Source organism: Oncorhynchus kisutch, linkage group LG14, assembly GCF_002021735.2.
Source record: "Oncorhynchus kisutch isolate 150728-3 linkage group LG14, Okis_V2, whole genome shotgun sequence".
In the NCBI taxonomy this organism is placed as follows: domain Eukaryota; kingdom Metazoa; phylum Chordata; class Actinopteri; order Salmoniformes; family Salmonidae; genus Oncorhynchus; species Oncorhynchus kisutch.
In genome coordinates, this window is record NC_034187.2 from 30,350,572 (window position 1) to 30,375,960 (window position 25,389).

Consider the following 25,389-nt stretch of genomic DNA (forward strand, 5'->3'; position numbering starts at 1 on the left):
TATTCAGCGTGTACTTTGTAAGTTGAAAGGTTACGGAGCAGAATTTCATGTTGTAGTACGTGTGCTTCTGACGGGCTAGCAAGCTAGCTGAAGTTACAGAATTGCAGTGGGAATCATGGTACTACTTGAAAACGACTCGGTATGATAGAATGCCCCATCGACTAATGTAGTACATCTTAGTTAGATACTGTCACTATTAGAAGACTGGTTTAGTTTGATAAGTATTCTGCATTGGCATAAGTGGAAAATAAACCACGTCTGTCTGCTAACTTGCTCTGCCGCCATAGCTAGCATTTGCTAACTATTAGTTTGGATTGCTTCTGTGGTCAGCTTTATAGAAAACATAGAAATACTGGACAAGTTTTTAGTTAGAAGTAGCTAGCAAGATAGCTAGGTCGTAGAGAGTGAGTTCGAAAAAATATATCTGACGTTACACACACATGGATATATGTCGGCTTGTTAGTTAGCTAACGTTAGCTCATTAGCCAGCTGGCTAGTATTAACATAACGTTACAAGCTACCACCACAGTTGATATCACTTAACGAACTTAAATTACATCTCATTATTTTCCTCTAGTTTTTGACGGAGCTGACACGGCTGTTCCAGAAATGCAGGACCACAGGCAGTGTTGCCATCACGTTAAAGAAATGTAAGTGCTCAGATCTTGTCAACTGTGACTTAACGTTATTTGGTGGCCGAGTTTATCCTTCAGTTCTTCCAGGAAATGTTCATATTAGGCCTATATCCTCTTTTGAGCTCAACCTCAGAGGTTTACATTTACAGTGATATTTATTTATACATTTTATTTAACTTTTAGCAGCTTTTTTTTACAAGCAAACATGCATAGACAAAAACAATAAACTTAAAGCAGCAATATGTTACTTTTGGGCGACTCCACCAAATTCACACACAAATGTGAGTTATAGAACTATCATTCTCATTGAACGCAAGTCTCTTAGAAACGGTAGATATGTTATGTGTGCTATTTCTATGCTTCCTGTTAAGTAACATTTTTGCCTCTTACTTTCAGTTTTGTACGCCAGCTTTAAACAGCTCAAAATACAATGTTTTTGGTTATGGAAAATATATTTCAGAGTGGTTTAGACAGTAAAATGATACTCTATACTTGCTTGTTTTGTCACGCAAACGATTATAATTTTAGCAACCATGAAATTGCGTACCGATTCTGCATAGTGCATATTTAACATGCATACCTTTTAGGGCTGGCCCCAATTAGTCGACGGGTCTATTGTTTGGCTGTTGGTCGACGGGGATTTTTTTTTTTTTGTCGAGCAGTAGCAAATATTTTTTATGGCACAAGAGGCCTGTGATTCGCGCCCATCTCAGTGAACAAAACCATTGGGGAGGCTGAGACTAATCTTAATCCATTGCGGAGGCCGGGTGGATGGCACAGTCCAAGAAGGTCTGTGAGGCTAAAATGAACGTCTCACTCCAGAAATTACACTACTGCCAATTTGTGCACGTTCATTATTTCATAATTTAATTGTGTGAATTGTTTGCCTTGATTGTTAGTGTATCAATTCCCCATTGCATATATCATCAGTAATAGTTTATATTTACCTTTAATTTGTAATCTACAGTTTTTGTTTGGTTATGGTAATTTATGTTAATACATTCAATATATTATTATTATTCCAGTCTTTTACCATGATCATTGTCAGAGTGGACACGTTGTTTGAAGAGCGCACAACCCATGCTACACTTGTGCGAAACAAGTTTTGGTATATTACATTTACAAGTGATGTCAATTTTAGTCATTGTCTTTGTTTGGAGCTCTACTGTGAATGTTGAGTAAGGACTCGCACTGATTATGCATAGAGGTAGGCTACCTGGCCGGCGCGCAAATGTAGGCATATAAATGTGCCCATTTGGGGATTTGATAGTATTTCTGATTGGCTTAATGCACCACCACTAATGAGCGGTGGAGCTTCTCAAAGTAATGTTTTCTTAACCTCAAACAGCAAGCAAACAAAGTCTGTTTTTACATGCATTGAGAATGACAATAGTTGAAAAATCTTTCCAGGGCTTTACTGGCGTGGGAAACTGAGGGCCCAGAATATTTTATAAGCTGCAAGTTTGCTAGCTTGAACTTCTGGCTGGAGCCAAGTTGATAGTTGATACAATGTTTCAAGTTTGTTGCAGAAAGGCCATGTGTAGCCAATATTTAGGATATTTTCTACCTGCAGGCTGCAATATTTTTATTTGTTGCTTTGTGTAGGCTATTTTTTACATAGTTGGCAATAGAAGTTACTTTTTGGGTTTGTATCATTTTTATTTACATTTGGATAGAATTTTGATTAACCACATGACAATTATTTTTAGATATGAAGACGTTATTATAAATTAAATTAAACTGTTCCACGAAATTGTGCATAAGAAAACCATAACTGGCACGCAGATCGGTAGGAATTGTAAGATAAATTGGCATTCCACATGAGAAAGGTTACCAACTCCTTGTGTAGCCTATTAACGCCATCTTCGGGATAGTAACTGTTGTGAAAGCCAGTAGGACCTGAAGGAGAATAGTCGGGGGTTAGGTTAAGGTTTTTCGCTTCTGGTTATCTTGATCTCTGGCTCCCTCTTGAGTCATTTGTGGTGTATTTCATCAGACAAGCGTATATTTGATTTCATTAAAACACATAGGGTGTGTCTATATATGGAAAAATACATTGTAAAACATTTCTACCAATCAATTGGTCGGCTTTCGGTCAAACAAGATTTTTTTTAGTCGGGGACAGCCGTAATACCTTTCCACCTAGATGTATAACATCACATATGTTCAGACCCAAATGTCCCCAACGTATCCACACCCAATGTTGTTTCTAATACTTTTAAGACTACCGCATATTACTTTTTATGTTGTGTTATGTTGTTTCTGTTTGTTGCCAGACTTTTTTCAATATTTAAATAAAACATTTGATTCTTCCATTCTCTCAACATTGGAGTATCATTTAAATTCCAGTATTTAAGTAATAGCTTCTTCGATATAAGTGACACCCAATGGTTTGGACAATATTGTTTATCTCACCACACTCCCATATGCCATGTCTTGAAAAATGCCGATAAGACAGATTAAACGTACATTTACATTGTAAAACTTCCTACAGCCAGCTTTCTAATTCTGCTCATAACATTTGGACTTTATAACACTCCCAGAATGCATTCATTATTGAGTCATTGTTAGTTTTACACTTATGACATTACTTTGCCATAGTGCTGTATAATTTGAATTTTGTCTCTTGTATAAAAAATTCTATACATTAATTTATACTGGGTTAGGCACATTTATGTTAACGGTAATTTAGTTTGAATATAACAAACACTCCCTACATCTTGTGCCAATATCAGTTATTTTTATTTGTTGGTTCCAATAGCTTACATTTTTTTCTAAAGTATCTTTTAGAGTATCTTTTTCTGATTCAAATAGGATTCCCTCAATTTTGCTCTGATGTCCCAATTTTGACCTGAAAGCTTATGTGAAATAAAACTTTTAAGTTGCATACAGTATATTTGATCATGTCTACATTGGTCAGTCCAAAATTGCTTTTTAATTCTGTCAGGGAAATATTTATTTACTTTTACCACGTCATTTACGGTTTCTATGACTTTAGTTTTCCATGTGAGTCAATTTATCAGTGGATTCTGAAAAGCTATCCAAGGATTGTTCCATAGTGGTGTGTTTTTAGGCAGTAATATTCGTTCTTTGTACAATCTGTTTCATTTTCTTCCATGTTATAGTGTTCTTAACTAAGAAGGTGTTAATGTTCTTAGCTCCATCATTTGTGTTCCTCTTTAAATCAAATCCAACTTTATTTGCCACGTGCCAAATACAACAAGTGTAGACTTTACCGTGAAATGCTTACAAGCCCTTAACCAACAGTGCAGTTCTAGAAGAAGAAAGTATTTACCAACTTGGTATTTACCAAGTAAAAAGTAACACCAATAAGAATAACAAGGCTATATACAGGAGGTGGTTCTGGTACCAGTCAGTGTGCAGGGGTACAGGCTAGTTGAAGTAATCTGTACATGTAGGTGGGGGTGAAGTGACTATGCATAGGTAACAAACAAGCAGCTTCGTGGGCAATATGGTGTTGAATGCTGAGCTGTAGTCGATTAACAGCATTCTCACGTGTTCCTTTTGTCCAGGTGAGAAGGGCGTTGTGGAGTGCAATTGAGATTGCGTCATCTGTTGGCATGGTATGCGAATGGGTCTAGGGTGTCCGGGAGGATGCTGTTGATGTGAGTCATGACCAGCCTTTCAATGCACGTCATGGCTACCGACATGAGTGCCACGGGGTGGTAATCATTTAGGCAGGTCACCTTCGGCTTCCTTGGTCACAGGGACTATGGTAGTCTATTTGAAACATGTAGCTATTACAGACTCAGTCAGGGGGAGGTTGAAAATGTCAGTGAAGACTCTTGCCAGTTGGTCCGCGGAAGCTTTAAGTACACGTCCTGGTAATCCGTCTGGCCCAGCGGCTTTGTGACTGTTGACCTGTTTTTAAAGGTTTTGTTCACATCAGCTACCGAGAGCGTTATCACACAGTCATCCAGAACAGCTGGTGCTCTCGTGCATGCTTCAGTGTTGCTTGCCTCAAAGCGAGCATAAAAGGCGTTTAGCTCGTGTGGTAGGCTCGCCCCACTGGGCAGCTCGCGTTTGGGTTTCCCTTTGTAGTCTGTAATAGTTTTCAAGCCCTGCCACATCCGACGAGTGTCAGAGCAGGTGTAGTAGGATTCAATCTTAATCCTGTATTGACGCTTTGCTTGTTTGATGGTTAGTCTGAGGGCATAGCGGGATTTCTGAAAGTGCATGCAATTTTCATGTGCTCCACAGCAAACTGTCATAAACAAATCTCACAAGTATCAGACACCGCAAGTGAAAACCCCAAAAATCTAAAACCAGGAAAGCTTAAGTTAATTTGGGAAAATATAAAGCATATTTTGGGGGAAAATAACATTCAATAGGGCCCCCTTAGTAGTTTAGTAACCATTATTTTACCAGGTATATTGACAGAACATAGTGCTCTACTTTCTCTTTTACACTAAGGACCTGAGGAAGAGTTGCAGGAGAGAGGAGAAGAGAAGAATGTGCCTATTTGAAAGCTAGAAAAAAAAGAGTAGCTTATGACGTTTCATTTTTTTTTAAAGCTCTCATGCTAGAAAACGGTTGGAGACTTCTGCTGTATATCGTTAGTTATTTTTCCTATTGCCATTACATGTTTTTCCACATTAATTTCATATCCTGAGTTTCTAGAAATATTTTTTATTAAGGGGGCATTCGTTTTCAATATTAGGCAGGTACAGTGCATTCGGAAAGTATTCAGACCCCTTAACTTTTTCCACATTTTGTTACATTACAGCCCTATTGTATAAATTTATCCTCAATATTCACACAATACCTCATAATGACAAAGCAAAACAGGTTTTTAGAAATTTTTGCAAATGTATTAAACAAACTGAAATATGACATTTACATAATTATTCAGACCCTTTACTCAGTACTTTGTTGAAGCACCTTTGGCAGCGATTACAGCCTCGGGTCTTGTTGGGTATAAGGTTGCACATTTTGGGGAATATTCAAAGGTGGAAACTTTCCGATGGAATTAACGGAAATATATGCAAAATAATATTAATACCATTTAAATGTAGATGTTTTTTGCATTTTATATTTACCATCTCATATGGAGACAGAAACAAAAACCTCTTCCCTTATCATAAGTAGACATAATTGCAAATGATTAAATCCTTCCAATTGAAATAAAATAAAATAAACATTTTGAATTGAACTTTAATTAAATGAGTTTACTCTTCACATGGGATGATTTCACTGAACAACAAAGGAAACGGAATATTGAATGATCCCCAATGATCCATCGCATCTCCCCAGAACATTTTCAATATCTGTAAAATGATAGTCTAGAAACTAATGCTTTGGTTGTCTTTCTCTCAGACTTCCATGTCTTCATCCTGGACCTCCTCAATGTCCACCTATGGAACATCAGACTGAGGCCTTACCTTCCCTTTCACTTTCCAACCTTGTTATGGATGGCTTGTTGTCAGGCCCAAAAAGCCTAACATTTTCCCAGATGGCCACCAATTTTTCCACCCTTGTATTGGTCAGCCTGTTGTGTGCTTTGGTGTGTGTGTGTGTGTTCCCAAACAAGGGCCAGTTGTGCTCTGAGGCGGCTGATGTTGGTGGGGTTTGAAGGATGATGGAGGCTACAGGGGAAAGAGCCTCAGATCCCTTCCACCAGGTGGAAGTCCCTTCCACCAGGTGGCTGATGAGATATGTTGGCATGACTGCCATATTGCATCTCCATCCCAAAGCCTTTGCTTGGAAGTGTACTTCGCCAGACTGCCAAGAACCTTGCCCTCATCCAGGCCAAGGTGGCGAGACACGGTAGTGTTGACACCATAGACCTTGTGGATCTCTGCACCTGAGAGGATGCTCTTGCCAGCATATGTACGCTGCGGCGTGTATGGGCTTCAGGCAGAAGTCTTCATGGTTTTTTTTGTATTTCAGAACTGCAGTTTCTTCTGCTTGGAGCAACCGTGAAGTGGGCAGGGCAGGAAGGATTTATTCTCTTACATCTGCAAGCAGAGTCTGAACATCAGACAGGATAGTGTTGTCTCCCTCAATCCGTGCAATGGCTACTGCTATAGATTTCAGGCTGCTTACCACTCTCTCCCAAAATACATCATCCAGGAGGATCCTCTTGATGGGGAAGTCCATATCGGCAGACTGTGATATGGCCATTTCTTGGCGAGACTCCTTCCCCTCCAGGAGACTGTCAAACATGATGACAACATGTTGCTGGGCAGCTTCAATGTGGTGCTCTTATTCTTCTCACTTTGCTTGGTGAGGTAGATTTCTGCTATAACTTGATGACCCTTCACATACCTAACCATTTTCTTGGCTCTCGTGAAGAGCGTATCCATTGTTTTCAGTGCCATGATGTCCTTGAAGAGCAGATTCAATGCATGAGCAGCACAGCCAATCGGTGTGACGTGAGGGTTGGACTCCACTTTAGATGAAGCAGCCTTCATGTTCCAGCATTGTCTGTCACCAGTGCAAATACATGCTGTGGTCAAAGGTCGTTGACTGCCTTCAGCACATCTGCAATTTTGTGACCGGTGTGTCTGTAGTCCCTTGTCTGTGCTCTTGTAGATTACTGGTTGAGGGGTGGAGATGTAGTTAATTATTCCTTGCCCACGAACATTCGACCACCCATCAGAGATGATTGCAATTCAATTTGCTTTCTCTATGATTTGCTTGACTTTCACTTTAACTCTGCATACAGCAAATTAGTAGATAAAGCATGTTTGGTTGGAGGGGTGTATGTTGGGCGAAGAACATTCAGAAATCTCTTCCAATACACATTGCCTGTGAGCATCAGAGGTTAACCATTTGCATACACAGCTCGAGCAAAACATTCATCAGCATTTCTCTGACAATGTTCCTCCATTGAGTCAAAAAAAACTTCTGATTCCAGGAGGACCATGAGCTGTTGCTATCGATAAGGTGCCTGATTCATCCTTTTCACCTCGAATAGAAGTAGATGGACTTTTGTCAGAGGTTGCTTGTTGTGAACGCAGAGGGAACTTTATGTACTTGGCCAGATGATTCTGCATCTTTGTTGCATTTGTCACATATGATTTGGCACAGTATTTGCAAATGTACACAGCTTTTCCTTCTACATTTATCTGCATTGAAATGGCTCCACACATCAGATAGTGCTTGTGGAATTTTCCTGTAAAGATTAGGAAAGAATTAGTAAAAAAAATCCCAAATACATTTCCAAGTAGAGATAAATAGTTAAGCAGTTAAACAACTCCTTTGTAAGATAAATGGTTTTAAATTAAACATGTATGGAAACAGGTGAATTAACACCCCTCAAAACTTACCAGAAAGCATGTAGTCCTTGGCTCAGTCCTTGGCTCAAAATTCTAAACCTGTATTCGCTTTGTCATTATGGGGTATGTACTGTATTTTTGCTTTTGGATATTTATATATTTTAATTGAATGTATTATTTCAGCTGGGAAGTTGAATGCTTCCAAGGATGGCCAAAAGCATTTTTTGCATCAACAGCCATTGAGAAATCTACATCTTTTTGCGTATTGTATTATTCTGAGAAATGTTCTTGTATTTTAAGTGTTTATGTTTAATAAACACTGTTTGATTAATATGTATCAAATCTGGGAATACTTTTGCTATTCTGTTGCCCTTGAGTTTAATCATTTTATTGTTGCATTTTTATAAAATGTATGGGTCTAATCTGTTGAACTCCAGAATTGACTGGTTTTAATATAACTGAAATAACTGTTTTATACATGGACCTAGGAAGTACTGAATTGAGTGACATGAGTTGTTATTTACGTAAATAGAGGCGCTACCTTGTCCCAAAATATAAAATACAATTCTATGGGAAAGCAGTCCATCCCCGGTGCTTTTCTCAGCGCGAATGTTTTAATTGTGTAATATTTATTTTTCTGTGATTTCTTTTCATTTTTTGTGACTATCTGCTGGTAGTTGCTTCAGGGTTATTGAATCTAAGGCTGTCTGATCAGTCCAACTACAGTGAGTAATCCTGTTGACCTGTAGTTTGTTGTCATGAACTTTACAGATGACGGGAGAACCAAACCAGTCCCCAGAAAAGGCCACCCAGAGAGTTATGAACCAGCAGACAACAAGTGTCTACTCAGAGCGTCAGACGGCAAGAAGAAAATCAGCACAGTGGTCAGTCTACAACATCATGTGGCAAAGAAGTGATTTATGATGGTTTGGTTGATTTTTAGAATAAAATATTTTTCTTACCTAGTCAGGCAATTAGTCCATACATCTACTTAATATTTAGCCAGACTAGATTCAGACTCCACGCTTGCGTACAGCTGCACTGGGGTCGGACAGACTTCCTGTTTCGATTAAGACACTGTGGAACCGGTGCGAGATTGCTTGTTTTTCAGGAACCTGCCCTTTTCGTCCTCATGCTCGGTTGCATAAGCCACAGCCATTTTGTAATGACAGTGTCAGCCAATCAGCTCCTTTGTTGTTCAATGCGACGTGCCACTCCATAATGGTTGCTGTGGCTACTGCTAGCTAGCATGAGGATGAAAACAGCAGTTTAATTAAACTAGCACTTTACTTCAAAACGTACAATTTCTGAGAGCAACGCAATTTCACATCCCTGGGTTGAGGTGCGATTTCTGAGCCAGATCTGTGGTGGCTTAATGTAAACAGCAAGCCTATCTGACCCCAGTGCAGCTGTAAAGCAAGCGTAGGGTCGGAATCTATTCTGTCTACTTAGTAATCAGATGTTGTCCATTGCTCTTGGGTGTTCTGACATCAAATCAAAGTTTATTTGTCATGTGCGCCAAATACAACTGTTGTAGACAGTTGTAGACTTATAGGCTCTAACCAATAGTGCAAAAAAGGTATTAGGTAAACAATAGGTAAAGAAATAAAACAACAGTAAAAAGACAGGCTATATACAGTAGCGAGGCTATAAAAGTAGCAAGGCTACATACAGACACCGGTTAGTCAGGCTGATTGAGGTAGTATGTACATGTAGATATGGTTAAAGTGACTATGCATATATGATGAATAGAGAGTAGCAGTAGTGTAAAAGAGGGGTTGGTGGGTGGGACAATGCAGATAGCCCGGTTAGCCAATGTGCGGGAGCACTGGTTGGTCGGCCCAATTTTAGGTAGTATGTACATGAATGTATAGTTAAAGTGACTATGTATATATGATAAACAGCGCATAGCAGTAGTGTAAAAAGAGGGGTTGGGGGGGGGGCACACAATGCAAATAGTCTTATGGCTTGGGGGTAAATAACTGTTGAGAAGCCTTTTTGTCCGAGACTTGGCACTCCGGTACCGCCTGCCATGCGGTAGTAGAGGGAACAGTCTATGACTGGGGTCTTTGACAGTTTTTAGGGCCTTCCTCTGACACTGCCTGGTGTAGAGGTCCTGTATGGCAGGCAGCCACTGTTGTGTCGTCTGCAAACTTAAGGATGGTGTTGGAGTCGTGCTTGGCCATGCAGTCTTGGGTGAACAGGGGGTACAGGAGGGGACTGAGCACACTCCCCTGGGGACCTCCAGTATTGAGGATCAGCGTGGCAGATCACCTGGGGGCGGCCCGTCAGGAAGTCCAGGATCCAGTTGCAGAGGGAGGTGTTTAGTCCCAGGATCCTTAGCTTAGTGATTAGCTTTGAGGGTACTATGATGTTGAACTCTAACTTTGCTGTTGAAATAAATCCATATGATTTCCTATACCTTGCAGACAGTAGTGCTAATCAGTTTTCCTTTTATCGCCAGGTTAGCACCAAAGAAGTAATCAAGTTCCAGATGGTAGGTACTGACATTGTGGTATGGTTTTTGTAACAAATGCATCACTGGAGCACTGAATGCACATTGTCTTGTTTGACTAGATCTATGTAATGCTAAAAATGATTTAGCAAATCATTTAAGTACGTTCCTCTTGTCTGCTCTCTCTCTTTTCAACTTGTCAGGCATACTCTAACCTCCTGAGAGCACATATGGACGGCCTTAAGAAGAAAGACAAGAAAAGCAAAAGCAAGAAAACCAAAGCCACCCAATGAGCAACAGACTCTTTCATAGCATACTGGCGGAACACAGACTTGCCTGTACCACCTCCAAGACACTCTAACTATCATCTCTACCCCCATCTTTCCTGCTGCTGGCTGCGGCCCACAATCTTCCACCTGGGGACTGCTTTGACATCATGCCATTGTTTACACAGCAGTGTCTCATCCCTGGCCAGTGAATGGTATTGGTCTATAGGGATGAAGGGAGAGCTGAGGAGTTTAACACTGAGAGGATACTATAAGTGAGCTCCCTTTTTAGATCAATCCCCCCACCCCCATGTCAACATCTCTGCCCTGGATCCAAGTTACACAGAGAGCTGCATCGTTTATGTAGTCACGGAAAGGATGGAGCGTGTTGATAAAATGCCTTTCAAATCGTTTTCATTTGAACTACTACCTATTTAGTCAGTTCGGTTTGCATGCATCAATTTGATTACATGTTCACTAAAGTTCTGATTAACTTTCCAACCGGACCTTGTCTTAACCATTTATGGATAGATGATTAAATGTGTAATTATATACTAACTACGAGTGAAGCTGCCACATACATTTGTTAGGGTTGGAGCTGAATGTTTCTTTTGCCATTCGGAAAATGTTAGATTATTATATTTTATGGTGGAAAGTGAGATACAGAATTGTTTTTGTTTTTACTTAAGAAGAAATTATTAAATGGGTGAGTTCCTTATTGGTCCAATTAGTTCTTCGTCACTCATGTGTCCACTTAATGAAGGTGGTAAATGAATAGTTGTAAGCTAAGCTGTAAAGCGAGGATCCCCCAAAAAAAGGCCTCTTGTACTGTTGTATTTTCAATTCAAATGCTGAAAAGCTGCAGCCTCTTAATTTGTAGGATGTATTTGTCATGTGATGGAAGATTGAGTGAAGGGGAAAGTATTTAGAAACTTCTGAATAATATAGTATATTTACTGGCGGCTGAAAGGCATATTTGATTTATGGATACAGAGAGAACCTTGTACTTGATAAATTTAGTTTTTAATCAACAGGCTTGGTTTTCCTTACTGGGTGTAAACCTAACCATGATAATTATCATTAAGGATTATAATTACTGTCCAGTGAATGACACACAGCTGCAGCTTTTAACACACATGTCAGATGAATGATGTCATCGTTTATCACAATGTCATTGATGAGGAATACAAATTGTTACTGTAAAATGAGATATAAAGTGCTTTGTTGGAATAAATAACAATCTGGCAGCGATTTGTTGAAATAAGGAATACGCCGTTTAACTTTACATTGTAGGCTGATAACACGAGCTACAGTTGAAGTTGGAAGTTTACATACACCTTAGCCAAATACATTTAAACTAATTTTTTCACAGTTCCTGAAATTTTATCCTAGTAAAAATTCCCTGTCTTAGGTCAGTTAGGATAACAACTTTATTTTAAGAATGTGAAATGTCAGAATAATAGTAGATAATTATTTATTTCAGCTTTTATTTATTTCTTCATGACATTCCCAGTGGGTCAGAAGTTTACAATTAGTATTTGGTGGCATTGCCTTTAACTTCTTATGGCTGGGGGACAGTATTGAGTAGCTTGGATGAATAAGTTGCCCAAACTAAACGGCCTGCTCCTCAGTCTTGCTAATATATGCATATTATTATTATTAGTATTGGATAGAAAACACTAAAGTTTCCAAAACTGTCAAAATATTGTCTGAGTATAACAGAACTGATATTGATGAAAATCTAACCAGGAATTGGCTTCTATTTTGAAATCTCCATGCTCCATAGCCTGCCTTTGCTCCATTTAAAGGGATATCAACCAGATTCCTTTTCCTATCTCTTCCTCAAGGTGTCAACAGTCTTTAGACATAGTTTCAGGCTTTTATTTTGAAAAATGAGCGAGAAAGATAACATTGTATGGCCGGGTGCCAGCTGCATTTTGTATGCGTAACAGAGTTTGGGCAGCCATTGCCTTTCCCTCTCTGACTGAAAAAGACAGTTGCGATTTATATATTATCGATTATATATTTTAAAAACAACGTTTAACATGTTTCTGTGGACATTACGGATACTATTTGGAATTTGTCTGCGTTGTCGTGACCGCTCTTTCCTGTGGATTTCTGAACATAACGCACCAAACAAACGGAGGTATTTTGGATATAAAAATAATCTTTATGGAGCAAAAGGAAAATTTATTGTGTAACTGGGAGTCTCGTGAGTGAAAACATCCGAAGATCATCAAAGGTAAACGATTAATTTGATTGCTTTTCTGATTTTCGTGACCAAACTAATTGATGCTAGGTGTACATAATGTTTTGTCGAGCGATCGATAAACTTACACAAACGCTTGGATTGCTTTCACTGTAAAGCATATTTTCTAAATCTGACACGACAGGTAGATTAACCAAAGGCTAAACTGTGTTTTGCTATATTGCACTTGTGATTTCATGAATATAAATATTTTTTGTAATATTATTTGAATGAGGCGCTATGCAATTCAGCGGTTGTTGATGACAATTATCCCGTTAACGGGAGGGCAGCCATAAAAAGTTAATTGTTTAACTTGGGTCAAACGTTTCAGGTAGCCTTCCACAAGCTTCCCACAATAAGTTGGGTGAATTTTGTCCCATTCCTCCTGGCGCAGCTGGTGTAACTGAGTTAGGTTTGTAGGCCTCCTTGCTCGCACAAACTTTTTCAGTTCTGCCCACAAATCTTCTATAGAATTGAGATCAGGGCTTTGTGATGGCAACTCCAGTACCATGACTTTGTTATCCTTAAGCCATTTTGCTACAACTTTGGAAGTATGCTTGGGTTCATTGTTCATTTGGAAGACCCATTTGACCCAACCAAGCTTTAACTTCCTGACTGATATTGCTTCAATATATCCACATAATTTTCCTACCTCATGAAGCCATCTATTTTGTGAAGTGCACCAGTCCCTCCTGCAGCAAAGCACCCCCACAACATGATGCTGCCACCATCGTGCGTCATGGTTGGGATGGTGTTCTTTGGCTTGCAAGCCTCCCCCTTTTTCCTCCAAACATAAAGATGGTCATTATGGCCAAACAGTTCTAGTTTTGTTTCATCAGACCAGAGGACAGTTCTCCAAAAAGTACGATATTTGTCTCCATGTACAGTTTTAAATCGTAGTCTGGCTTTTTTTATGGTGGTTTTGGAGCAGTGACTTCTTCCTTGCTGAGTGGCTTTTCAGGTTATGTCGATATAGGACTCGTTTTACTGTGGATATAGATACTTTGTACCGGTTTCCTCCAACATCTTCACAAGGTCCTTTGCTGGTGTTCTGGGATTGATTTGCACTTTTCGCACCAAAGTACATTCATCTCTAGGAGACAGAACGCATCTCCTGCCTGAGCGGTATGACGGCCGAGTGGTCCCATGGTGTGTATACTTGCGTACTATTGTTTGTACAGATGAACATGGTACCTTTTGGCGTTGGACCAGACTTGTGGAGGTCTACAATTTTCCAAGCTGTTTAAAGGCACAGTCAACTTAGTGTATGTAAACTTCTGACCCACTGGAATTGTGATACAGTGAAATAATCTGTAAAACTATTGTTGGAAAAATTACTTGTCATGCACAAAGTAGATGTCCTAACCGACTTGCCAAAACTCTAGTTTGTTAACAAGGAATTTGTGGAGTGGTTGAAAAACTACTCCAACCTAAGTGTATATAAACTTCCAACTTCAACTGTATGTAGAAAATGAATACTGTAAGCGATAAATACACTATATACACAGCTAAAAGCCACGTGCCACATTTTTGTGCTATGCTCAACAGTCTCTGGGTGGAGGCCAGCCATAGCCAGGCCTCTCATCTGGGTGTGTTCCTCTTCTCTGGCCTTTCCTTGCGGGATGCTGCCTCATGGTGATGTCTGCTTGTCTCATCCTGGTAGCCCTGCTGCATAAGCCTGCTCAGGTACAGGAACAGGGTCTGGTTCACAAACACACAAGGAATTATGAGGATACCTGTAATAATGTAGAATTCGAATCATGGTGTCTGAATGCAGGGTTCTCCCAACTGGTGAGTTTTTATTAATTTTGGAAATCTGTTCCAAAGTATTCCCTTATACAGTGCCTTCAGAAAGTAGTCATACCACCCTTTTGACTTTTCCCATATTTTGTTGTGTTACAGCCTGATTTTAAAAATGGATTAAATTGAGATGTTTTTGTCAATGGCCTACAATACCCCATGGCCTACAATATCCCATAATTGAAAAGCTGAAAAGTCAATAAGTATTCCATCCCTTTGATATGGCAAGTTCAGGAGTAAAAATGTGTTTAATTAACAAGGCACAAGTTGCATAGGCTGACTGTGTGCAAAAAAAGTGTTTAAAAATATTTTGGAATGACTACCTCATCGTCGTACCCCACACATATAATTATCTGTAAGGTCCCTCAGTCGAGCACTGGATTTGAACCACAAAGACCAGGGATGTTTTCCAATGCCTTGCAAAGAAGGGAAGCCTATTGGCAGATGGGTAAAAAAAAAATGGAGTTATTAATTATACTTTGGGTGGTGTATCAATACACCCAGTCACTACAAAGATACAGGTGTCCTTCCTAACTCAGTTTCCAGAGAGGAAGGAAACAGCTCAGGGATTTCACCATGAGGCTAATGGTGACATTAAAACAGTTACAGAGTTGAATGTCTGTGATAGGAGAGAACTGGATGGATCAACAACATTGTAGTTTCTCCACAATACTAACCTAATTGACAGAGTGAAAAGAATGATACCTGTACAGAATAAAAGATTCCAAAACATGCATCCTGTTCTCAACAAGGCCCTAAAGTAATACTGCAAAAAATGTGGCTAAGCAATTCACTTTGTGGCCTGACTACAAAGTGTTATATTTGGGGCAAATCCAATCCAATACATTACTTTCCATATTTTCAAACATAGTGGTGGCTGCATCGTGCTATGGGTATGCTTGTAATCGTTAAGGACTGGGAGTTTTTCAGGATAAAAATAAACAATGGAACTAAGCACAGGCAAAATCCTAAAGGAAAACTGGGCTCAGTCTGCTTTCCACCAGACACTGGGAGATGGATTCACCTTTCAGCAAGACAATAACCTAAAATACAAGGCCAAATCTACACTTGAGTTGCTTACCAAGAAGACAGTGAATGTTCCTGAGTGGCCGAGTTACAGTTTTAACTCAAATCTATTTGAAAATCTATGGCAAGATCTGAAAATGGTTGTGTAGCAATGATCAACAACCAATTTGATGGAGCTTGGAGAAATTTGAAAAGAATAATGGCAAATGTTGCGCAATTCAGGTGTGGAAAATGTCTTATATACTTACCCAGAAAGACTGTAAGACTGTAATCATTGCCATAGGTGCTTCTACAAAGTATTGACACGGGTGTGAATACTTAAGTAAATTCAATATTTCTGTATTTATCTAAAAACAAGTTTTCACTTTGTCATTATGGGGTATTGTGTGTAGATTTTTATTTTATTTAATCCATTTAGAATTTAGGCTGTAACGCAACAAAATGTGAAATATGTCAAAGGGTATGAATACAGTGCCCTCCACTAATATTGGCACCCTTTGTAAATATGAGCAAAACAGGCTGTAAAAAAAACATATTTATTGGTTATCCTCTTCGTCTTTCATTCAAAATATTCACAGAATATTTCAATTAAAGTTAAATAATTGAAGGAAAAAAATAATTTCTAACATAAAACAAATATTTTTCTCAAACATATGTGTGCCACAATTATTGGCACCCCTTCATTCAATACTTTGTGAAACCTCCCTTTGCCAAGATAACAGCTCTGAGTCTTCTCCTAAAATGGGTAATGAGGTTGGAGAACACATGGCAAGGGATCTGAGACCATTCCTCCATACAGAATCTCTCCAGATCCTTCAGATTTGAGGTCCAAGCTCGTGGACTCTCCTCTTCAGCTCATCCCACAGGTTTTCTATGGGGTTTAGGTCAGGGGACTGGGATGGCCATGGCAAAACCTTGATTCTGTGGTCAGTGAACCATTTTTGTGTTGATTTTGAGGTGTGCTTTGGTTCATTGTCCTGCTGGAAGATCCAATGAAGGCCCAGTTTAAGCTTCCTAGAAGAGGCTTTGATTTAATATCTGCTGATACTTGATGGAGTCCATGATACCATGTATCCTAACAAGTTGTCCAGGGCCTTTGGAAGAAAAACAGCCCCACAACATCAAAGAACCACCACCATACTTCACAGTGGGGATGAGGTACTTTTCTGCATGGATATCTTTCTGTCTACGCCAAACCCACCTCTGGTGTTTGCTTCCAAAAAGCTCTATTTTGGACTCATCTGACCATAGAACCCGGTCCCATTGAAAGTTCCAGTAACGTTTGGCAAACTAGGCGCTTGAGTTTGTTGTTTGATGACAGCAAATGATTTTTTATGGCAACCCTCCCAAACAACTTGTGGTTACGTAGGTGGTGCCTGATCGTAGTTTTGGAGACTTTCTGAACCCAAGACCCAACTAACGTCTGCAATTCTCCAGCTGTGATCCTTGGAGATTTTTTGGCCACTCTAACCATCCTCCACTGTGCGTGGGGTCAATAAAGACCGAAAAAAAGGTCTGTGTAAACACAGGCTTTATGGAGATCTTGTACATGTTGTTCTATGAGATCATCTTCATTAGCTAATGTCCCTTTTTGTGATTTTTTTTAAAGCATTTATGTATTCAAAACAAGCACATAGTCTTCATAATTCATAAAGGTCATGTTAACTGACTGATGTTATCTTCTAGATCAAAACGAATAAGATCTCCTGTTTTAACCTCAGACCTTATTTTTGGCGTTTATCCCTAAACCCCATTCTTCCCAATTAATTTACCCCATAGGAATGGCTGAACGAACCTGAGGTAACTCATTTACCCCAGAGGAATGGCTGAACGAACCTGAGGTAACTCATTTACCCCATAGGAATGGCTGAACGAACCTGAGGTAACTCATTAACTTTTTTTTCGGACTGGTAAGCACAAGGTTGGAGTTAAGGGCAGTTCTCCATGAATCCACTAGAGGCAAGTACAGACAGTTTCAATGGAACATTTATGATAAAATACAGAGCTTCATTCACTCATTTCATTTTATTTATAATAGCCAGGCTAGTTCACTCGGTAAAATTAGCCATTGTTTTCATGGAGTCATGGAACCCATAAAACTTTTTAGGAAACACAGTGACTATCAACACAAAAAAAACATTATTCACATCGTACACAGTAGCACACGTACACAGTAGCACACACAGCGCAGTTTTACATTGTACTGAAATGTATATTGTACTTAATAAGAGTGTATGATATAATACTTTGTTAGTTATGTAAAGCAGGGTTACATGATGTGACAGAGCCATGCACTGGTTTCACAATATGGTCATTTCGGGTTAATTTAAATTTTCATGTAAGTCAACCTATCTCATCCACTGGTGATAATCTCCATCTTGACATGAATCATTGGATGTGAATAACTCTGGCACAGCAGAAAGCCAAGGGACCTCTTGGACAATAATTGGTTACACCCATGATTATACCAATTCAACGCATTCTGCTGAACATTTATATTGGGTGAATTCCTAGAAGAGCATGTGATTGACACCCACATATTAAATCACAAGGGGCGCCAAGAAAGACTGAAATCTGTACCTTCCATGCCTCCTCAAGCTCAGGGGTCCATCTCTCTTTGAGAATGGGTTGGACAGCACAGATGAATTCTGCTCCTACATACTGGAAATAAATCACACCAGAATAGGGATGTATACATGTATCCCCCCCAAAAATGCAAACTCTAACTTTGCTTAAGGTGCATCGTCAGTGTGTGTGTCTTACGCTGTAGTATTTGGGTGGGGCGTTGTAATGGTAATGGCTCCTCCCTAGCTCCACAGCCAGAAAATCGAGTCTCTCCAGCTGGTCCAGTCTGGCCACACTTTTCTCAATGAAGGACATTACTCTGAGAAGAAACACAGGCCTGGATATTAGGACCCACAAACTCTTGATTATCACCATCATTTGATCATACAGCGGGCACTTAATGTGATCCAATTAATTTAGTCATAGTTTATCCTCTCTTTCAACAATTGTTCTCCGACATTAAACGTTGAAACTGAACATGGTTCCGTTGTTGCCCGTAGGCCTGTATTTTACGCCGAAGAGCATGTTAGGGAGAGTTTATGCAGAAAGATAAATATGCACAAGAATAATAAATGGGTGTACTCCCTTTGGGGGCCAGTGAGGACATTTGGCACTAATGCCTGTGCAAGTGATTTGAGGGGCACTTGGCCTTTTCCTGGGAGTATAAGCTCGGAAGGGCCGTGTGGAGATGTAGTGTACATATCCATGTCTGTCTCCTGTAATGCCACTGTAGCCTTCATACCTTTGATTAAGTGGAGTCCTCAGGCTTAATTAGGTTTATTGGCCTTTTGTGGGGGGAAACACTAAGAGGCTCAGCATACCCCAGTGACACAACAGAATGGAGAAAACACACCATTGGGAGCTGCATGTGGAGGATAAGTGTGTTCTTCACTGGCAGCAGACCTGATAATAGCTAGCCAGATAATGATAATCTCATATAGGTGCCCAAACAGTGTTGACAGATCTTTGAAATAGGAAACTTAATCTCTACAGTATGTCATACATTAGTTTGCTTCAATGTAATCAGTGGTGGTACATTGTGAGATATATGTAAAAAATATATATATATACAGTGCCTTGCGAAAGTATTCGGCCCCCTTGAACTTTGCGACCTTTTGCCACATTTCAGGCTTCAAACATAAAAGATATAAAACTGTATTTTTTTGTGAAGAATCAACAACAAGTGGGACAAAATCATGAAGTGGAACGACATTTATTGGATATTTCAAACCTTTTTAACAAATCAAAAACTGAAAAATTGGGCGTGCAAAATGATTCAGCCCCTTTATTTTCAGTGCAGCAAACTCTCTCCAGAAGTTCAGTGAGGATCTCTGAATGACCCAATGTTGACCTAAATGACTAATGATGATAAATACAATCCACCTGTGTGTAATCAAGTCTCCGTATAAATGCACCTGCACTGTGATAGTCTCAGAGGTCCGTTAAAAGCGCAGAGAGCATCATGAAGAACAAGGAACACACCAGGCAGGTCCGAGATACTGTTGTGAAGAAGTTTAAAGCCGGATTTGGATACAAAAAGATTTCCCAAGCTTTAAACATCCCAAGGAGCACTGTGTAAGCGATAATATTGAAATGGAAGGAGTATCAGACCACTGCAAATCTACCAAGACCTGGCCGTCCCTCTAAACTTTCAGCTCATACAAGGAGAAGACTGATCAGAGATGCAGCCAAGAGGCCCATGATCACTCTGGATGAACTGCAGAGATCTACAGCTGAGGTGGGAGACTCTGTCCATAGGACAACAATCAATCGTATATTGCACAAATCTGGCCTTTATGGAAGAGTGGCAAGAAGAAAGCCATTTCTTAAAGATATCCATAAAAAGTGTTGTTTAAAGTTTGCCACAAGCCACCTGGGAGACACACCAAACATGTGGAAGAAGGTGCTCTGGTCAGATGAAACCAAAATTGAACCTTTTGGCAACAATGCAAAACGTTATGTTTGTCGTAAAAGCAACACAGCTCATCACCCTGAACACACCATCCCCACTGTCAAACATGGTGGTGGCAGCATCATGATTTGGGCCTGCTTTTCTTCAGCAGGGACAGGGAAGATGGTTAAAATTGATGGGAAGATGGATGGAGCCAAATACAGGACCATTCTGGAAGAAAACCTGATGGAGTCTGCAAAAGAAATGAGACTGGGACGGAGAGTTGTCTTCCAACAAGACAATGATCCAAAACATAAAGCAAAATCTACAATGGAATGGTTCAAAAATAAACATATCCAGGTGTTAGAATGGCCAAGTCAAAGTCCAGACCTGAATCCAATCGAGAATCTGTGGAAAGAACTGAAAACTGCTTTTCACAAATGCTCTCCATCCAACCTCACTGAGCTCGAGCTGTTTTGCAAGGAGGAATGGGAAAAAATGTCAGTCTCTCGATGTGCAAAACTGATAGAGACATACCTCAAGTGACTTACAGCTGTAATCGCAGCAAAAGGTGGCGCTACAAAGTATTAACTTAAGGTGGCTGAATTTGCACGCCCAATCTTTCAGTTTTTGATTTGTTAAAAAAGTTTGAAATATCCAATAAATGTCGTTCCACTTCATGATTGTGTCCCACTTGTTGTTGATTCTTCACAAAAAAACACAGTTTTATATCTTTATGTTTGAAGCCTGAAATGTGGCAAAAGGTTGCAAAGTTCAAGGGGGCCGAATACTTTCGCAAGGCACTGTATATAAAAATACCATTCCCTCTGTGGTACACCGGCTGTAGTGTATTGAACTTAAGAGTTGTACAGTGTTGTGGTGTGGCGACTGACCGTAGGCCATGTGACCTGAGCTCCCGGCTGGTTCGTAACATCTCAAGGTCCTCCACGTCTCGGAACAGGAAGAATACATCCTTGCATTCTGGATGGGTCTCAAATAACCTGTTACCAAGACAACAGACATGAGCCTACAAGAGCCAGCTTCATTAAGCCTGCCTTAACCAAACTGACATATTCATGCCCACACACAAACATCCCTCCGTCCTCCAAATTCTCCCACTGACTACGTAACAGAGTTCAAGCAAGTAAATAAGGTCTTAAAAGTCATCCACTGTTTTTTTTATAATGTAAGTGTTGATATGGTCCTCTAGTTAAGCCATGCCTGTCTCTATCCTTGTCAATATCTTCAAGGTGGCGTTTAAAGTCATCACATCTCATCCACACAGTGATTTTAAGAAAATCTCTGAGATCTGATTGTTCGTTTAATCTCCTTGCAGCTATCAGTCCTGGCTGCTCTCTAACCCTCAGTCCTTGCCTGCTTTGCTCTGGGCCTACTATGGGCTGCAATCACAACATCAACACACTCAGTGCCAGGGGGTGTAAAACCCACTTGTCCGTCTCCTCATAGAGCTGCCTGTATTGAGTTCCCCTGCCATTTAAGGTGTCATAATTCGGTCCCCAGATGTGGTGATCTGGCCGTAAGAGTTCCCCTGCCCTTTCAGACACATTCATGTATAGCCTTTCTCATAGACACTGTCGCTTTCATGATATGGTTCTATATATTGTTCTTTAAACAATTTTTCTATTTTATTTTATGCATTTTGGGCCTGATTCAGACTTTTTTACGCTGCAGTCAAAAACGTGATTTTCCTCCGTTTTATATATATTTCCACACTGAGGTTACTATCAAATTGTGAAAATTATGATAATGTCTGTTTAGTGTAAGAGCTGTTTGAAATGACCACCGGAAATTGTTGCCTGTTTTGATGGGCTGGAGTTTTGGTCTGCCTGGTGACATCACCATGCGGTAACTTATTTAATAGAGCAATAAGAAAGATAGTTCCAAACTTCTCTGCTAATGACAGATAGTTTTCAGTTTCCCATTCCCCACTCAGACCACTCCCAGAAAGTCCTATAAAAAGTCTTGCTTGAGAAATTAAATAGACGTTTTTGTTTATTTTTGACCATTTTAATTGAAAACAATCACAGTAAGGTACTTAATTGTTACCCAGAAATGATTTTATATTGAGATAAAAATGGCTTCATTGGTCCTTTAACAAGAGATTTAACTCATGTTGCAATACTATCAGTGAGCATTTCCAGCAGAGGTGTCTACCTTAAATATAGTCACGAAATCAGTAAACACATACCCTGCTGTGAGTTCCATAAATGTATACATCACCATTTATGGAATATACCATTAAAGCTCTGTAGGATCTAAAGGAACCATGCATGAATTACTTGGCTTTATAATGCTAATTATGTTCATAGTAATCAACCAATCATCTCTTTTTTTGTGTTTTCCCTCATCCCTCTAGTCAGTCATTTTATGAAGTGAGGTATAAGAGCTTTGCACATACACTTTGATTTGGACCTTTTGCTGCCTCTGTGTGTGAGGGAGAGACCCTTATTTACACTCAGAGTTGTATCTCAGTCCATTGCTACTGTCAGAAACACAAGACCCTTGAAATAAATGAATAGGAGCAGAGAAGAGGTGTGTGGGGTGATTTCAAAATAGGTCTCTCTGAATGGTGGCTATGTTCTTGCATTAAAAATGAATGTTTTTTTAATGCATTTTGGCTGATAATAAAATGTGTACTATAAGTGATACGTCTCAGGGGACTTAAGTTGACACATGAATGATATGGAATTATGCCACAATTACTAGAACGGTTAAAGAACAACAGTGAATGACAAAGTATGAACAGGGAAGCAAAGTAATACATGCTGAAGAAAAAAACATTTTCTGGACATATGCTGCACTGAATGCAGACCTGAATAAATTGTACAATTCTGTGGTTAGGTGAAATGGATGTCAAGATAAGTGGATTTCGAGATGAGTCCTATTCCGGGCAAAGCTGTTAGAGGACATATTCTTTACTGTGAATGTCATTCTCACTTTATAGGCACAATGTAATTCATACCACACCTCGCTGATGTGAGAGCACAGGGGAAATGACCCTGGTCTCGTTTTCTCCCACATACAGAAAACCACGGTTCAAGAGCTCGACACTTTGATCTACAGTGTATTCCCTGTACTTGAGGGGTTTGAAGTGGAAGTGGAATTCTAATTCCTGCTCTCTCATATGCAGTAGGTATTTCAAAGGCTCGCCTTTGATAGAAGAGTTTACATTTCCTCACATAGCATACACACAGCATGATCTGTACAGTCCATCAATTACATTTCCACATTCAGTTTATAGACCATACATTCCCTGGTGAGACACTCTTGGTCTAGTAGTACACAGAGCAGAGGAGGGCAACAAGGTGGAGTCTTCACAGTGCTGCTGGTCTAATTGAATGTGCATGCTGTTAACCTGAGGACAGCCTTGCTGATAACCCAAGGTCAGCCTTTGTTTCTAGGGGCCTTGAAGTGACCTTAAACCAAGGAAGGCCCCAGTGGTCCCAGGCCAACACGCTAAGGTCAATCTCTTCAACTCTCTGGATCTCCTCCAGGCCAGGGACACATTGACCTGATTGGGCTTGAAGCCATCTGCTGTGCTGTGCCTGGTGGTCTCTCTCTCTCCATCTCTCCACTAACAGCCATAATGTCTGACTACATTAGCACCAAACTAGGAATGCATTGTGCACTCAATATTCATGTTTTTTTCTCTGTCTGCGAGCTATTACATTTCAAAGGCTGGCTATTGTGCTCGATGCAATGTATTTTCTTTGCTGTGAATGTCTTTGTTCGTCAGTAGATGGGAAGAGGACTGGTGCTGTATATTTGTTATGCAACATTGAGATGTAATGTTGGATGATGGGAGGGAGGGAGGCAACACCCTCCAACCCCTTCATGAAAGTCTCCAAGGCAGAAGGATGTGGCAGAGGTTAAAGAATATGACTATGTACAGTTGCTTGCTTGTGAGCAGAGGTTAGGCACAATGTCACAGTCACATTCAATCATTGAGCCCCGAGACTCCTCTCTGTTGTGGACCAAATAATGTTTCTCCCTAAAATGCCTTGAGAGCTTTTTGGCAGCACAAGGAGTGACATAATTTTATTAGGATGATGGGGCTTAATTCTCATACAATATAACAATTATAATGTGTGGATCCTACATTTTGATCCTACTGTTTCCACAAAGTCATATGTATTGCAGCTATAATTAACACACATAGACAAATAACTACTGTGTAATAACAGTTTGAGTAATGTGAAGTTGGCATATTCTTTAATTTATAGTCATGTATGGGCCTGAGGGCACACAGTGTGTTGTGAATAATGAATGTATTTATTGTCATGTTTTTAATTTCGTATAACTGTCTTAATTTTGCTGGACACAATGTAGAGTAGCTGTAATGGGGATCCATATTAAATACAAATACGTCATGAATGATAATAAACGTAGCATTAGTCACTTACAGTATCATGCAGTCCCTGCGGTCAAACTGTCTTTGTTCTAGCCAATTTATTCAATCATTTCTGGAATGTATTTATCTCTGTTATTTGAAGTTGAGAGCAATAGTGTTGAAGAGTTTTGCCTTTCTATGTGCGAGATGTGTATTATGAAAATGTTCAGTCTGATAAAGCGAATATCTAACTTGTTTACAAATAACTAAAACAAAACTATTCAAAACATCTCACCTGACGAACATAATAATTCCAACTTTCGCAATGTCCTCCTGGATAACTTTCCAGGACTCTTTGATCATCTGGATTTGCTTCTCGTTGAGATGCGCAACATCTTCTTCCGTTGTCTCTCCAAGTGTTTTCGGTGCCAGTCCTGATATTGCGCAGCCCATTCTTCTTTCTACAGTACAATTAACTTAAATGTAGGTAACCTACTTTAGTAATAACACAACAGACGCAAAAATAACCGAATTACTGCCGAGAGAAAGGTCTGCTCCCCTGGCATATGGTTCACGTATACTCCTCTTGCGCGTATGGCTGTAAATCTAGGCTACACCAGAGGTTCCCAAAATGTTCCGTTCCGGGGACCACCAAATCGCTATCAAAAGATCGGGGATTCGTTTTTTTATTTTTTTTATGAATGTAACACATTAAAATGCTATTTTTATTATTATAAACAATTTTGATTGTGAAAAGTAAAATGCAATTTCTTATAACATTAATAATCCCAACTGTTATTAGAATTCATTGATTTATTATAAAACATCTAAAATAGTCACAGACGACCTACAATACCCCGGAACACAGATTGGAAACAACTGGGCTACACCATCCAGCATGAATGGGATTC

At 39.7% G+C, this 25,389-nt stretch overlaps 2 protein-coding genes across 2 annotated transcripts; one reads left to right on the top strand and one right to left on the bottom strand.

The window, feature by feature from the left end:
• The first annotated feature begins 10 nt into the window (after positions 1-10).
• Positions 11-11,862, top strand: LOC109903995 (signal recognition particle 14 kDa protein-like). The gene is made up of 5 exons (XM_020501048.2): positions 11-139; positions 578-650; positions 8,648-8,760; positions 10,341-10,373; positions 10,535-11,862. The coding sequence occupies exons 1-5, from the start codon at positions 116-118 to the stop codon at positions 10,622-10,624; spliced, it is 333 nt and encodes a 110-aa protein (XP_020356637.1). The 5' UTR covers positions 11-115; the 3' UTR covers positions 10,625-11,862.
• Positions 11,863-14,238: 2,376 nt separating this feature from the next.
• On the bottom strand, positions 14,239-25,313 carry xgb (x globin). Its single transcript, XM_020499894.2, has 5 exons — positions 24,774-25,313; positions 21,021-21,128; positions 18,435-18,555; positions 18,252-18,332; positions 14,239-14,546 (listed from the first exon to the last, which is right to left on the bottom strand). Exons 1-5 carry the CDS (start codon positions 24,929-24,931, stop codon positions 14,427-14,429), a joined length of 588 nt encoding a protein of 195 aa, XP_020355483.1. The 5' UTR covers positions 24,932-25,313; the 3' UTR covers positions 14,239-14,426.
• Between the last annotated feature and the right edge of the window lie 76 nt (positions 25,314-25,389).